Source organism: Thalassophryne amazonica, chromosome 14, assembly GCF_902500255.1.
Source record: "Thalassophryne amazonica chromosome 14, fThaAma1.1, whole genome shotgun sequence".
Classification (NCBI taxonomy): domain Eukaryota; kingdom Metazoa; phylum Chordata; class Actinopteri; order Batrachoidiformes; family Batrachoididae; genus Thalassophryne; species Thalassophryne amazonica.
This window is the reverse complement of record NC_047116.1, coordinates 59,721,652-59,738,740: the sequence shown is the minus strand read 5'-3', so window position 1 is coordinate 59,738,740 and position 17,089 is coordinate 59,721,652. Positions and strand designations below refer to the sequence as shown.

General features: G+C 39.4%; 1 protein-coding gene across 2 annotated transcripts in view; it reads left to right on the top strand.

Moving 5' to 3' along the window:
- Nucleotides 1–17,089, top strand: part of LOC117524798 (partitioning defective 3 homolog B-like) — an 830,560-nt gene that overhangs the window by 289,414 nt on the left and 524,057 nt on the right. For both annotated transcript variants that reach the window (XM_034186621.1, XM_034186620.1), the window contains exons 7-8: nt 2,239–2,364; nt 14,039–14,297. In XM_034186621.1, coding sequence (XP_034042512.1) covers nt 2,239–2,364; nt 14,039–14,297 — 385 coding nt within the window. The remainder of the gene's footprint in view (nt 1–2,238; nt 2,365–14,038; nt 14,298–17,089) is intronic.

Genomic DNA, 17,089 nt, shown 5'->3' with positions numbered 1-17,089 from the left:
GTTATTAATGTTAGTCCTTGGCTGTCATCCTGTGTGTTTGTCACATCCATAATGGTCTATATCTCAGCTTGTGACCACTGTGTTTCCAGTGGGCCTTTATCTTTTAATGGTGGATCACATGGGCACCGATAGATCCACAGCAGCACATCTGCAGAGAACACTGGGAGAGCAAGACAAAAGTATCTATTTTGACATATTTATGTCTAAATAAATATGGTCTCCAAGGGCAACATCATTGGACACATTGAAAGGTCATTTTAACATGTGACTGTAATACATAGCAGGTTTTATTGTTATCCTACAAAGCTAATGTATCACTTATTTTCATTGTTCGCAGATTATCCTTCTGTTGTTCACACTTCTTGTATCATGATGGTTTTTTTTAGTCCAATAAGTTAATAAAGAAAGGAACCTGTTTGTTTTGTTCATTTTTGCATCAGTGTTGACATTTTGGCCATGTGGTGCATTTCTCTGTGCATGATTCAACACAAATGTGTCTGAATACTGAGGAACCCAGTGCCTAGAGAAGACCAAGGGGATGACCCCATATCACCTGCTTGCTGCAGATAGATGGTTGTTTCGAGTGATGGGGATGAACCGGTTGTCTGCCTGGGTGGCTACCATCCATGACCCAAGATGGTGCATTTTCTTAGACTTTATTTATTTATTTTTTATTTTTTGCAGACTTTGTAGTTTTGGGATTTGGTCCAACGTAGTGATATTCTGCCACAATATTAATAGAAACTAGCGTATTGCTTGTGGGGATCCACGGGCTTTACATTGCATAGTGTTTATAAAATAGGTAGTTGGCATTTTTCAAGGGTGGTAATAAATTATGCAGTGTCTGTATAATAAGTTGGAATGACATGTGAGTCCAGAATGTTTTAGAATGTTTTCAGACCTCAACAGTTTTTAGAATAAGAACTCAGCCCTTTTATTTCCTGTTCATTATGTAATTTTTTAATGTTAATTTACTGTCTTAATGTATTTATAAATTGTTTAGGTTGTTATCATATACACACTATTATTATTGTTATTATTATTATTATTATCACTATCATCAGTATTGTTGTTGTTATTATTATTTTAATTTATTATTACTTATATTTTGTCATTTGATTTTTAAATGGACCACAATGGAAATGAGTGTTTCCACTTTCTTGTGTCATACATGTATTTTTAACATATTTACAATTATATCATGTACTTACATTGAACTTAGGGGAGGTGATAGTCTAGTGGTTAAGGTGTTTTGGCTTCAGTCCAGAAAATCATGGGTTCAAATCCCCACCTGACTGGAAAATCACTAAAGGCTCTTGGGCAAGGCCTTTAATCCCCTATTGCTCCCGGTATGTAGTGAGCGTCTTGTATGGCAGCACCCTGACATCAGGGTGAATGTGAGGCATAATTGTAAAGCGCTTTGAACGTCTGATGCAGATGGAAAAGCACTATATAAATGCAGTCCATTTACCATTTAACTTACTAAATAAAATCACACATACACGTACACAGATGCCACTTTGCTTTTAATCTATAGATGATTTTCCGCCCCCTGCTGGAATGGCATGTAAGTCCAGAATGTAATTGTCAGCATCCATTGTTCACTGTTGGTATGTAATAGTCGTGATTTCTACAAAAAAATATTAGTCCTATCAATGTTCCATTTTGGCACCGTTCATACTTGACCCAAAATACAAGCGTACCAATCGGCAAATGTCAGCTCTTCCCAGTTTGTCCATGGTCGATGTTATACACAGACACATACACATATACGCGTATACGTACACAGAGGCCACTTGGCTTTTAGTATATACCGTAGATAATTTACAGCCCCCTGCTGGAATGCTGCGCAAGTCCAAATTTAATTATCAACATCCATTGTTTGCTGTTGTTAGCTAATATTGCTAATTTCTCCAAAAATATTAGTTCTATCAACTGTCTGTTTTGCGGCTTTCATCTTTGATCTAAAATACATAAGCATACCAAACGGTAAATGTCAGCTCTCCACAGTTTCTGCGTGATCAAAGCTATACACACACACGCATACATGCACGCAGAAGCCACTTGGCTATTAAAATATAGATATGACAGAAAGTAAGCTAGATGCTGTGGTTCATCCGTGGACCCCAGATGGATAACACAATAGTGGAAATGCATTTCATATTACATGATTTTGACAGTATAAAACATTACATGATGGAGTGATTACATCTCCTTTTTCTGTTGGTCTTTTTTCAGGTCTCTTGGTTTGTACATCCGTGGAGTGGAGGAAGAAAGTCGGTCACACAAAGAAGGATTGTTCCAGGAAGAGGAATGTATCGTCAAGATAAATCAAACTGACCTCATCTATAAGACTTTCAGCCAGTAAGTGGCACACTACTTGTGTGGTTTGTGTTCATGACACTAAAGTTGTAAAAATACTTTCAAAACGAATCCTTCTATTATGCTTTGGATGTGAGATAATTAAAACAGAGAAAGATTATTTCAGCTAATTTTGGGTTGTTTGATTTAGAAAATTTCTGACTACGGAGATTTGTGCCAATTTTTTTTCTTAGAATTGGTGGTGAATTTGATTGACTTTGTAATTTATGTCTTTATCCCTTATTTCCACTTTTTCACTAAATAAGGGATCTAAAGATCATCGGAAAATATGTTAATTTGTATTTGTGAAAACTTGCTAATAATTCATGGGTTAAAGTTCTCTGTCACCACGACGGATTTCCATCATTTGGAAAATTTAATCACACATATGCGTGCGCACGTGGTGTCATGCGTGCTTTGGGGCCGAAATATGATAGTCTTACTGTCAAAGCAACATCCCATTCTGCGCTAATCAAAGCAGCAGCAATGTCAGCGTGGACTGTGGAGGAAGGGACTGTGTGAATTTTCACTCCTCTCCGCTCTGTTTACTGCTTGCCATGAGCCACGGTCCTTCTCCTCCCCGTCTTCATGGGAACATTGGCAGACACTCCCCAAGTAGAGCGGGGCGTGGCTTTGCTTTGAACCAGTGAAGCAATGATCCGACTCTGCTTCGGTGGTTTGTCACTTTATCTTAATTTCCCCCCGCTAAAACCCTAAAGAGCATATGTCTGTGAATAATATTTACCTTTTTTATATTAAACCGACCTGTTATGGTCTTCTAAAACAGTTGATAGATGTATTTTATAACTTAAAAACGGGACAGATGCTAACGCGTTAGCATGTCTATGGCGTTTTCAGTGTCAAAGTTAGCATTAAGCTGTTCGCATCTCAGCACAGTTTGTGTGCGTGTTTTCTGTATAATAAATAATTAATGGCTTAGTGTTTGTTGTCGTAAAAGAGTCAAATGTATTACGAATTGGAATTTATTTATTTATTTTTATTTCTATATTAATAATAATCGCCTTTATTGTCATTGTAATTTGCATTACAATGAGATTTGAGTGCAACTCCAAAAAGGTGCTTTCTGTGGTTTTAGCCAAATAAAAGATAGTGAAATTTAACAGTAAATTATTCAGAGTACGAGGGCTGTCCGTAAAGTATAGGTCCTTTTTATTTTTTTCAAAAACTATATGGATTTCATTCATATGTTTTTACGTCAGACATGCTTGAACCCTCGTGCGCATGCGTGAGTTTTTCCACGCCTGTCGGTGACGTCATTCGCCTGTGAGCACTCCTTGTGGGAGGAGTCGTCCAGCCCCTCGTCGGAATTCCTTTGTCTGAGATGTTGCTGAGAGACTGGCGCTTTGTTTGATCAAAATTTTTTCTAAACCTGTGAGACACATCAAAGTGGACATGGTTCGAAAAATTAAGCTGGTTTTCAGTGAAAATTTTAACAGCTGGTGAGAGCTTTTGAGGTGATTCTGTCGCTTTAAGGACTTTTCACGGTGCGAGACGTCGCGCAGCGCTCTCAGGCAGCGTCATCAGCCTGTTTCAAGCTTAAAACCTCCACATTTCAGGCTCTATTGATCCAGGACATCGTGAGAGAACAGAGACGTTTCAGAAGAAGTCGGTTTCAGCATTTTATCCGGATATTCCACTGTTAAAGGAGATTTTTTTAATGAAAGACGTGCGGACGGGTCCGCGCGTCGGGACGCAGCCGACGCGGCGCGGCGGCACAGGAAAAACACCTCCGTGTTGATAACCATTTGTTAAAATCCAGTTGGCTTTTGATGGCTTTCAGTGGAGTGAGTATATGAGAAATTGTTTATCAGCTGGAGATGTTCCAACTTGTCCTCAAGGCTTCCAACAGAGGTGTTTTTCCTGTGACGGAGCGTCGCGGCGGCTGCGAGCCGACGCTGCAATCCGCCCGCACGTCTTTCATTAAAAAATCTCCTTTAACAGTGGAATATCCGGATAAAATGCTGAAACCGACTTCTTCTGAAACTTCTCTGTTCTCTCACGACGTCCTGGATCAATAGAGCCTGAAATGTGGAGGTTTTAAGCTTGAAACAGGCTGATGACGCTGCCTGAGAGCGCTGCGCGACGTCTCGCACTGTGAAAAGTCCTTAAAGCGACAGAATCACCTCAAAATCTCTCATCAGCTGTTAAAATTTTCACTGAAAACCAGCTTAATTTTTCAAACCATGTCCACTTCGATGTGTCTCACAGGTTTAGAAAAAATTTTGATCAAACAAAGCGCCAGTCTCTCAGCAACTTCTCAGACAAAGGAATTCCGACGAGGGGCTGGACGACTCCTCCCACAAGGAGTGCTCACAGGCGAATGACGTCACCGACAGGCATGGAAAAACTCACGCATGCGCACGAGGGTTCAAGCATGTCTGACGTAAAAACATGAATGAAATCCATATAGTTTTTGAAAAAAATAAAAAGGACCTATACTTTACGGACAGCCCTCGTATATGCACAACTAATATAAACATAAGGTAAAGTAAAATAAAATAAAATGTAATGTGGACTAAGTAATGTAAAACAAGAATTATATACAACTGTTTTATTTAAGTTTAATGACAATTTGTTTCGGTAAAACCACATCTAAGCTTTTACACAAGAAAAATATAAAATGCAGTAAATTGCACATTTGTGTCTTTTTTCATGAAAATAACTTATTAAAGATCACATATTACACTTTAGTCAGGCCTTTAAAATACTTTTGTGGACTCTTGCTGTAATATGTTGTCAGTTGAGATAGTTTCCGTAGGCATCTAAAAATGCTCATAATCGGATGAAACCTGATGGAAATCTCTCAAAATAAAACAAAACGTTACTCGAGGTATGTTTTTGACGAGAATATAACATCATAACTTTATTACAAGGTCAAACGTTGATGTTGCGTGATAAAGGCCTTTTAATAATAACTCACTTCAAGAAATAATGGCAAAACTCACATGTAAGTAAAAAAAAAAAAACAAAAAAAATGGTTAATCGATTACTAAAATAATCATTAGTTGCAGCCCAAGTTTGTTTTACGAGTGAGAGCATTTTACAGATTAAATGTGAATAAGCCAGTTTTAAGTTTCTCAATGCAGATGCGTTTTCAAAACTGGTGAGTGTTACTTTATGCACAGCAGAACAATGTTGTGAGTTGCTTTAGGCCCTAATTTTGTATTTTATTGACTATACAGCCAGCAACACAGTACCTATTTGGTGCATTCAACGGATTAGAACAGATCAAAATACTACAGAAGACAAAGCACCCCCAGACCCCCCATAATCAATAGTGTGTTTTTACTTCACAGATTGAAGTGACTTATTTGTTTCAGTGGGCTTCATACTCATTAAAATTCACCAGAATATACAAAATTTGACTTGCTCTTTTAAAGAAGTTCTGTGGGAGATCCCCCAGACCCCATAGTTTGAAGTGAGTTTTCTTTGTTTCAGTGGGCTTCATATCCATTAAAATTCACCAGAATATACAAAATTTGACTTGCTCTTTTAAAGTAATTATGTGGGAGATCCCCCAGACATCCCATAGTTTGAAGTGAGTTTTCTTTGTTTCAGTGGGCTACATACCCATTAAAATTCACCAGAATATACAAAATTTGACTTGCTTTTTTAAAAAAAATTCTGGGGGAGATCCCCCAGACCCCCCATTATCAATACTGTGTTTTTACGTAACAGTTTGAAGTGACTTATTTGTTTCAGAGGGCTTCATACCCATTAAAATCCACCACAATATACAAAATTTGACTTGCTGTTTTAAAAAAAAAAATTATGTGGGAGATCCCCCAGACCCCCATAGTTTGAAGTGAGTTTTTTTTTGTTTGTTTGTTTCAGAGGGCTTCATACCCATTAAAATTCACCAGAATCCACACAATTTGACTTGGTCTTTAAAAAATGTTTTGGGGGAGCAGAATCAAGACTACACCCCACCCCACCACCCTTTTATGTACCTTTATGTTCAAGTTTTCCATTCTTTTTCTGCTTTGTCTGTCTCTCCTTAGAGGCTGTTTAGAATAGATTTGTATGCTGTATAATGTGTTTATTGTATTTATTGAGGAAAAAAAGAGTGTGTGCCCCCACTACGCCACATTTTAGGGAATTGCTGGCATTGATTTTTGCCAGGAAAAAATTTCATTCAGTTGAAAATTTTTTGCTTTAACCCATGTAATAATCCCAACAAACATGAGTGAAAACATAACCACATCATCCATCCATCCATCCATTTTCTTCCGCTTTATCCGGAGTCGGGTCGCGGGGGCAGCAGCTCAAGCAAAGCTGCCCAGACCTCCCGATCCACACAGACCTCCCCCAGCTCCTCCGGGGGAACCCCAAGGTGTTCCCAAGCCAGCCGAGAGATGTAATCCTTCTAACGTGTCCTGGGTCTTCCCCGGGGCCTCCTCCCAATGGGACGTGCCCGGAACACCTCTCCAGCGAGGCGTCCAGGGGGCATCCGGAAAAGCTGCCCGAGCCACCTCAACTGACTCCTTTCGACGTGGAGGAGCAGGGGCTCGACTCCGAGCTCCTCCAGAGTGACATCAATAACCACATCAATGGAGGTAAAATGTGCCACACTGTGATTTTGATTGTCATTATCAGGAAGGGGAAAAAGGCCACAAAGTAGATTTGAATAGATGAAACTTGCTTTCGAAGTCATGTTGAGCCTTTGTTTTTCATGTTATCATTCCTGCCTTTTCTTCTATGTACCCTTCAGTTTTCAGAGGTATTGTATTGATGTTGTCTTGGCAGATGTTCAGAGAGCAGTGCTTCCAAATATATCTATCTTTGTGTGTGCACGCCTGTGCCGGCGCTGGCCTTAGTGTGTTTGTTTTCTCTCATTCCTCGAAGGAAAGATTTATTCAGTGATGATTTTGGGACCAGATGTTTAGGTGTTCGCCAGGAGAGTTTGTTCGCCATCCCACTGAAACACCTGAAAAGAAGTACATCAGAGTGTGAGTGGGGATATTTAACATGATTACACAGCATTAAAATGACAAAATCCACAACTGTAAAGGTGAATGCAAGGACTGATTCAGTTTAGAGAATAATTATGTTGCATTACAGCATATATACAGTCCACACAATGGTCACTACTCAGTAATCAGTGTCGTAATGACATTAAATGTCTGGCAGTTATGCTGTTCCACAGGTAAATAGAATAGCACTTAAGGGGCTTGTACCTATTGTTCAAAGACAGGTGCATTATCCTGCAGGATCCTACAAACACCAGCACATGGACACATTGTGCCATTATTGTTCTGGAAATGCAGGTGGGTTGAAATAGCATGGGCTAATAAAATTTGTCAGAGGGCCGCTGAAAGTATGCTGATCCCTGTGAATATTGTGTTCACAGACCCTCACGTTTATACACATCGTTGTTCCATCTTGGCAGCTGTATTGAGGAAACCTCATTAGAATATCTATTGTTCACAAATGTGCATCCACGCTGTGTCCAATCAGGGACAGTAATGGTATCATCTCTGCACAATAGCCCATTAGCACACATCAGTGCACACCACCTTCATATCTGATTTCATTGTCCTGCATTGTGGTTTAAATACAAAAGTAATTAGTATAGGCTTCATTTGTCAAGGTGTCACACAAGGATTTGCTTTGACTGAGACGCCTGTTTTAAGGTTTTCCAACCTGTGTCTTTCATGAATGAATATTGGGTAACCACAAAATCACATATGAACACATACACAGTTCACAAGACTCAAATTAGGCTCACATTGGATTTGGCTTCCTTAAAGTGTAGGTGGCACGATATGTAATGTTTTTTTTGTTGTTGTTTTGGAGTATTTAAGACTAAAATTAAACAACAGTTTGAAATTTGTCCTTTCCTGGTGCGCAGTTACTGAACAGATAAATATTCTGATTTTGAACTGCGTGCCACTAAAAACCAGGAACTTCTGGGTGAGTCCCAACATTGGAGAAGAAGGAGGAAGTGACATCAGCACAAGAACCATGATCGTAATAGTCCCATTAATTTATTGATTAATTTATGGATTTTAAAATGCTTTTACATTTTTCTTTTAATTTAATGACACTGCATAAGATTAATGAAATTTGGAGTGAAATTTTATCATTTTGTGATGCATTGTGTTATTATTTAAAGAACAGACTTTCAGTCGGAAAACTGTGCTGTTAGTGACGTACGCAACAACTGGCCTTAATCAGTGGTGACACTTTAGTCACAGTCCACAAGTAAAGTTGACATTTATCAAGAAGTATGTGTCCAAAATCAAAATAAAGTTGTTAAACCCATATGAGCTATTTAGATTGTGTACAACCTTCTACTTGTTTATATGTGAATTTTAATTCAATTCCAATTCTGCAACAACACTTTGTGGGGGACATTGTTTATGTGATGAGGAGAATTTAAATAAGACAGTAACCCGACATAAAAATGATTGAATTACCTCAATAATTTTATTCACATTTTATCCTGAAGCATAGCTGCTTTCCTGAAGGTCACTCCGCCTGAATAGGCCACATTTCTCAACTACTTTTTCAGTTATTTAAATACTTACTGCAACAACAGCTGAATGCTGTTGGCCATTTTTGAAGGAATGATTTTAATACTTTCGAGGGCATGTTAGTAGGGCTGGGATGATACACTCGACTCTTTACATGTTGCACATCACTGTACATGGGTGTTGATACAATACTCATCACAATACTTGACAAATGTGATTCCACAAAGATTGCAACATATTACAATATATTGTGATTTGCTTACTTTTTGAAAGACTAGACCATGAAGAAAAGTAAAATCTATACACTATAACACTGCAAAGAACATTAGAAATCACACTCTAATTAGGTCTCCACTCTACATTACCTCTGTTGGATGAAGGCTTTGCGACATGCCCACCTTGTTTCAACCAGCAGTTGAATATATCGATTTTCAGTTTTTAAAAATCTCTCATATTGTAAAATTACATATTGTGATATCGTGATGAGCAATTGTTTTTCCCACCCTCATGAGACAGAAATAATTAATTTCAGGGAAGGAATTGAAATACATACTAATTTGTGGTGAAAATAATCTGATTGTGGTACATTATTTTTATATCAACAAATAATTATTTTGTTGCATGGATTTTAATGTGTAACTCCAGTTGGCTATGACATTGAAAGACTCAAGTTAAAGTCATTGTATCTAGTTTGACTGTAATTAATAATAGCACGAATCATCCATTGTTGATAGTCATGATAGTCATGAAAATGATTGCATAAATAAAGGTTACAGTGTATTTCTTAGATGTCAACGCAGCAAAAATCTTTAAGCTTTGACCAAGTTTTAGTCATCATAATAAATAACACATGTTTTCCCATTACCAGGAGATCAGTGACTTTTTTGCTGTTTTATCACAAGCATTACAGGCAGAGGTACCCTTTTTGCATAAAATATTAAGTTGTAATTGATGTTTATATATAATTTATTAAAATCTTTACATCTCATTCTCATATGGCTTTCTAAACATAGTCTCATAGTCTGTATCTTCAGGGATATAAACATAGTGAATGTAATTATAATTTGAGCAGGAAACAATGAGAGCATAATCCAATAAAATTTAAATAAAGTGGATTTTCTCGTGTCTATCAGAGGTGAACGATGGTGCACACAAATTGCTTCTGATGCAGTGGTCCCTCTAACTGACTTAACATAATTTGATAAAAAACAATTGTCTGCAAAATTATCTCTTCTATAGATGATGAAATTATGATGCCCCACTGTGCAGGTGTCACAGGTCTGTGCTCTTTCCTAAATTTGGTTGAATTTCAAGAAAGATAGCTACACCAGCAGAGTCACAGTAATAATCTCATCACCCACATGAAGTTTTCCCTTACTTACAGGTAAAATTAGAAGTGGAAATAAGCATATTTAAATAATGCAATTTGAACTACTGTAGTTAGAACCCCTTCACACATAACACGAAAGACGCAGAAAGAAGAAGAAAACCGGCGAACCAAAAACAAAATGGGGAACCATGAAACATTCCACCTGCTGTCGGGAGGTACACACGGTCGGACAGGCATGCACAATACTGCGGCAATGGTTTTGTGCACGCTCATGTTCACGCGCACGAACACAGTGTGAGCATGTGGAAAGTCACGCACACATCAGCAAAGCAAAAAAATTATTAAAACACCATAAATTATAATACTTAATTCCTGTTATAAAGAGCGGATTTAGTCTCCGCCTAGTCGTACACCGGAAAGTAATGAAATGATGTGGCTTACTGTTCTCTCTTTCATGTTTTACAACCTGATGTGCTTGTCTCATGAAGAGCCAGCTCCCATCTCATAAAGAGCCGGGCTCTCGTATCGTGAGCACATCAGCCAGCAAGGTGTGTCCAGTGTGCAGTGATTCGCTGCAAATGTGACATGTTGTTTTAATTATATGTGGGGAAATCCTGCAGTGACACGTGCCTTGCAGGGGTGTCCCGTGAGGTGATTTCCTTCATGGCACAATATTCACCAGCATTGTGGTGTGCTGACGCCACGGTCAGCTGAAGCGATATGTGGTTTAAATTATTTCCACGTGAGGACAGCATGCCCACGTCCACGCTTCACTGTACAGTTATGTGAACTCGTATCCTACAAGCCACTACAGGTGTTCCCAGGCTGTGACTTGTGAGCACAGATATCTGAAAAGCTGCATGTCGCAGGGGGACACTGCCACCTCTGTCAGCGGACCACGGCGGCTCACAGAACAAAAAATCTCAAGCTCTGTACCTTCATTCTGTGATGTTTATTCTATGTATGTATTATTATGTGTTTGTCCTGCATCTGTCTGATGTCTGTGTTTGTAATGTAACATGTCTCTTTTATAGATTATGAAATTATGATACCCCACAATTTACTATGACAGTGGTGACTGTCATAGTAAATTGTTCTTGTTAATCCATGACAGCCTCATTCTGTTAGTGAGTCGCTGGCCGGCAATCAACTGAGAGGTACTTTGCCGTGTTGTGTGCGCTCAGACATGACCGGCTGGTCTCCATGTGATCATGTCTGTACATACATATCAGGCATTTCATGCAAGTGTGGAACTCCCCCCCCCCACACACACACACACACACACACACACTCAGGGAAATTGCACATTCCAGTATCATTGGTTTGGCAGTTTATGATTGTATGAAGAAGTGGAGCTGGTTGAAGGACAGATTGGTCCACAAAAAGCCACTGTTCCTGTGGTAAACAGCATAAAGACACCCACAAACACAACAGGAACTTTAAAGGGGTCATGCGCATGTTGACGTCACGCGCACATTGCAGAGTTGTAGAGGCATAAATCAGGCTTTAGGATTTTAAGGTGCCACTCTGCAGTGGACTACAGTGACTCCACCAAAATCCTTTTTAATACACTTAATGCCCAGTGCTTACTTAAGGCAGGCATTTATTTTTTTCAGATGAATATTTGACTCGCCCATTAAATGAGACAGGCCCCAATTCAAGGTCAGGCGTATAATTGAGGAAATACTTAAGCCTAATTGGTGTTGGGATTCCCAGAGATCACTCAGTGCCTCCTGATTGTAACTAGTCCATTACATATGTACAGTGGGGAAGATAAGTATTTGAGCCCCTGTCAGTTTTGCAGGTTTTCCCACCTACAAAGAATGGAGAGGTCTGTAATTTTTATCATAGGTACACTTCAACTGTGAGAGACAAAATCTAAAAAAAAAAAAAAAATAAAAATCCAGAAAATCACATTGTATGATTTTTAAATAATTAATTTGCATTTTATTGCATAAAATAAGTATTTGACCCCTGCCAACCAGCAAGAATTCTGGCTCTCACAGACCTGTTAATTTTTCTTTAAGAAGTCCTCTTATTCTGCACTCTTTACCTGTATTAATTGCACCTGTTAGAACTTGTTACCTGTATAAAAGACACCTGTTCACACACTCAATCAATCACACTCCAACCTGTCCACCATAGCCAAGACCAAAGAGCTGTCTAAGGATACCAGGGACAACACCTGCACAAGGCTGGGATGGACTACAGGACAACAGGCATGCAGCTTGGTAGAAGACAACAACTGTTATGATTATTTATTAGAAAGTGGAAGAAACACAAGATGACTGTCAATCTCCCTCAGTCTGGGATTCCATGCAAGATCTCACTTTGTGGGGTAAGAATGATTCTGAGAAAGCTCAGAACTACACAGGAGGACCTGGTCAATGACCTGAAGAGAGCTGGGACCACAGTCACAAAGATTACATTAGTAACACATGTTGCTGTGATGGTTTAATATCCTGCAGGGCAGGAAGGCCCTTCTGCTCAAGCCAGCACATGTCCAGGCATGTTTGAAGTTCACCAGTGACCATCTGGATGATCCAGAGGAGGCATGGGAAAAGTTCATGTGGTCAGATGAGACCAGAATAGAGCTTTTTGGAATCAACTCCACTTACCATGTTTAGAGGATGAGAACAACCCCAAGAAAACCATCCCAACCGTGAAGCATGGGGTGGAAACATCATACTCTGGGGGTGCCCTTCTGCAAAGGGGACAGGATGACTGCACCGTATTGAAGGGAGGATGGATGGGGTCATGTATTGCAAGATTTTGGCAAACAACCTCCTTCCCTTTTTTTTTCATAATTATTGTATGGCCTTGCCTTGCAATGTGGAGCGCCTTGGGGCAACTGTTTGTTGTGATTTGGCGCTATATAAGAAAAAAGTTGATTGATTGATTGATTGATTCCCTCAGTAAGAGCATTGAAGATGGGTCATGGCTGTGTCTTCCAGCATGACAATGACCCCAAGCACACAGCCAGGGCAACTAAGGAGGGACTCCGTAAGAAGCATTTCAAGGTCCTGGAGTGGCCTGGCCAGTCTCCAGACCTGAACTCAATAGAACATCTTTGGAGGGAGCTGAAACTCCAAACCTGAAAGATTTGGAGAAGATCTGTATGGAGGAGTGAACCAAAATCCCTGCTGCAGTGTGTGAAAACTGGTCAAGAACTACAGGAAACGTCTGACCTAAGTAATGGTAGACAAATGTTTCTGTACCAATTGTTAAGCTCTGTTTTTCTAGGGGGTCAGATACTTATTTTATGCAATAAAATGCAAATTAATTATTTAAAAATCATACAATGTGATTTTCTGGATTTTTTGTTTTATTTTAGATTATGTCTCTCACAGTTGAAGTGTACCTACGATAAAAATTACAGACCTCTCCATTGGTTGTAGGTGGGAAAACCTGCAAAACTGACAGGGGATCAAATACTTATTTTCCCCACTGTTTCATGGATTTTGTTCTTTTATACATATAGCAGATTTTTGTGCATTTTATACGTAATGGACAAATTCGCTGATCCACCTGAATCCATTATATGTGAGTTTGACTATAATACCTAATGCACTGGGGTGTAATGATGCATCATGAATCCTAATAATCATATTTTGGATTCCATATACAATCTTGTTTATTTATTTTAAATTGAGTATCATGGCACCATGAAAAGTCAACTGCTGCAATGAAGAAATAACGACCTCTTGCAGAAGAATCAAAGGATTTATAAAATATACAAATAGGGAACTGATAATGAAAAATTTGTGAATTATTCCATGTTTGTCTTTATTGATATCACTTCTGTCTTTCTTTTACTCTGTCTTTATTGCTCTCTCTTTCACCCTCCCAGAGCTCAAGAAATCTTTCGGCAGGCAATGCATTCCCCAGTTGTCTGCTTGGAAGTAGTTCCTTCCTCCAACAGGGAACGCTATGAGAAGAGTCTCATCGGTCATCTCTTCAGCAGCACCCCCCACTCTGACAGCAGTCCCCGAATCACCAAGACCAAAGAACCACCTCCTCTCATCAAAGCAAAACCTGTCTTTAAGCTCCCTGAGAATTCTGCCATGCGTTTGTCAGATGACACTGTCACTATGGATGATTCTCTTTCTGTAAGTTGCTCTACTGCAAGAGCTCTCAATTTAGAGCATATGTTAACAAAAAGATGTTTTAATTCTCATTTGTAATCAAGAATATGGTGAAGCTGATGTGTTTTGTTCAGGCAATTCTTCTCCAGTCAAACACATTAAAATAGTAATGTTTACTGATACATGTTATTGACGCTGTTTTGAAACCTTTTTTTTTTTAATTGAAAAAAGTACTTAGAAAGTATATCTTTAAATGTTAGTTTCTGGCTTGGTACAGCTGACACAGTATTAATTTACTCAAATCAGATAGGAGGCCAAAGAGTGCTATTTGCAGTTCAAAAGAGTCTTGCATAAAGTGATTAATACCCCCATCACACATACGCTGAATGGCGTCAGAATGACACATCCAGCCACAATCGGGAAGTATTGAGGTGCGGTCTGAAGACCTATGGATGGAAGTCTATGAGCAGTCTACATATTTGGTCCCATTCGCTTTTCTGTCCCAAGTGTGTTGCACATGTTCAAAACACTCTTGGCGCCATTTAGAAAGAACAAACATCTGATGGCAGTCTGTGTGCAGTTTTTGCCTCATCTGATTGCAATCTACATATTCTGACGGCATCAAAACACTATCTGGAATGATCTGATCGTGGTTGATTGAGCTCTGAGATCCATCAGTCAGAGCAAAGCCTGCTGGCATGTTGTGCCACGGATGTCCACCTCCACTGGACCCCGGCCAGGGAGGGCAATGGAAATGTTGATATGTAATAACATGTATGTGGCACACATTCATCATGTACAGTGAATGTGAAGAGCGCACTATCAAACTGAAAGTGTCGTGTGTTGCTGCGCCTCTCCGTGGTCTCATGTGCAGTAATGCTTCATAATGCGTCAGGCACGGAGCTGAACGGATCTCACAGCAGTAATATACATATTATTTGATCACCTTCTAAACTCTGTAGAAGGTGTAATGAGGAACTGTATCCCAGGCTGTGACAGTGTTATTAAACATGAAACTCACCTCCAGCACAGAACCACAATTGCTTCACAGTGCAGAGCGCACAGGAACCCAACCACAGCCTGTGGTGAAAAGCCTCTCACCCGGCTGCAAAAATTAAATCCCATGTGATAATCCAACCAACATCACAGTGTACAGAGTTGTGTTGTGCTCCTGAAGTGAGCAAAAAAAAAAAAATTAAGTTTGTTGAAAAGGCTGCTCCTGACGCATGGTATGACTGCTTGGCCCACTGCCAGCAAGCTTTCAGCAAACGTGTCTACTGGCACGTGTGGCCCGCGCACTGCACACTCGCATGCACATGCGCTTGAGGAACACAACAGTCTCTCCCGCTCCGGTCCCGTGTTTGCCATCCAGACATTTTGCCACTGGGCAGTCTTCAGCGCCTTTTATGGCCGTCTGACAGCAGTCTTTGTCATCTGAACTGTTGTCTACATGCGCTTTGGATGCCATTGTGCAGGTGTGGAGGAGGTAGTCTGGCTGCATTATGACATTGCTGACCACGCCTCTTTCCCTCCTGACTGCGTCCGATGATGGTAATATTTGCCTGGTTCCTGCACATTCTTGCTATGTGTGACGGGGACTTAAACAACCATATTAAATTGTTTGATGTAGGGTTGGGCGCTACATTGCCATTATAATTGCAGCTATATAGCTTTGATGTTGCGTTATGAATGGGTTTGGGTTTTTTCCCCTATTAAAGCCATTTGTTTTTCTTCTCCCTGACTCCAATGACAGTAAAACACCTTTGCCAGTAACATTAGGCAGCCTGGTTGGATTTATCACTGTCTCTGTTAACACTAAGCGCGCCGACGATACAAAAGATAGTGATGTAGATGCACGTAGTCTCCTGGTTATGTGTAATGAACAGCATGAAAAGTTCTATTTAGACCGTGTGAAGCTCAGCCTCATCACTGGAGACTGGCTGCTTTTTTTCCTGGCTGCAGAGAGAAACTTTAGTGTGTTAAGATACAGGTTAAAGTCTGCTGTTAAAAGAATTAAAAAATGGGACTCTGATTGCTATTTTTACAGTTGCAAATATGAAATTTGCTATAGATTATGAAAAAAATTCAACTTAAAAGGTCTCTTTAAGCATTTCCATACCCCATGAATCCAAATATAACATTTTCAGAACAGAGCTTAATGGCTACAGTCAGTGTTGCCACAGTTACTTTGAAAAAGTAATCCAATTACTGATTACTGATTACTCCTTGAAAAAGTAACTTAGTTACTTTACTGATTACTCAGTTGTAAAAGTAACTAAGTTAGATTACTAGTTACTTTTTTAGTTACTTTCCCCAGCTGTCGACAACAACCCTCTGCCACCTCAACATGACAATGATACTTGTTTAGCCAAAACTCGCTTTATAGTCACCCTTTCTTGACTTCAATGAAAATAAATACTTGTTTTATAAAAAGTAAAATAAAGACCTCTTTCTTGATCTCATATTTCACTGTTGACAGCACTGTAACAGTAAAACTTGCAATTTCTAGCCTACATTGTTTATAAATGTAACTATTAAATTCTTTCTAACATTATTCTAACATTTAAATTCTCTCTAAACATTTTACTTGTCGAAATTATTATTATTATAAGTAGTATTAGTAGTTGTAGCAAAAAAAGGCTTCAAAACTGGACCTTTAATCTAGGGGTGTTGGGGGGGCACATCCTTGCCCCACGCCCCCATTCCATCTGGATTCGCCCCTGCTTTGGTGGTTGAGCACAAAGAATGGATAACATTTATTTATGCAGAAAACATGACCAGATTTACAGGTAAGAAAGTTTTATTGCGTTTTCACA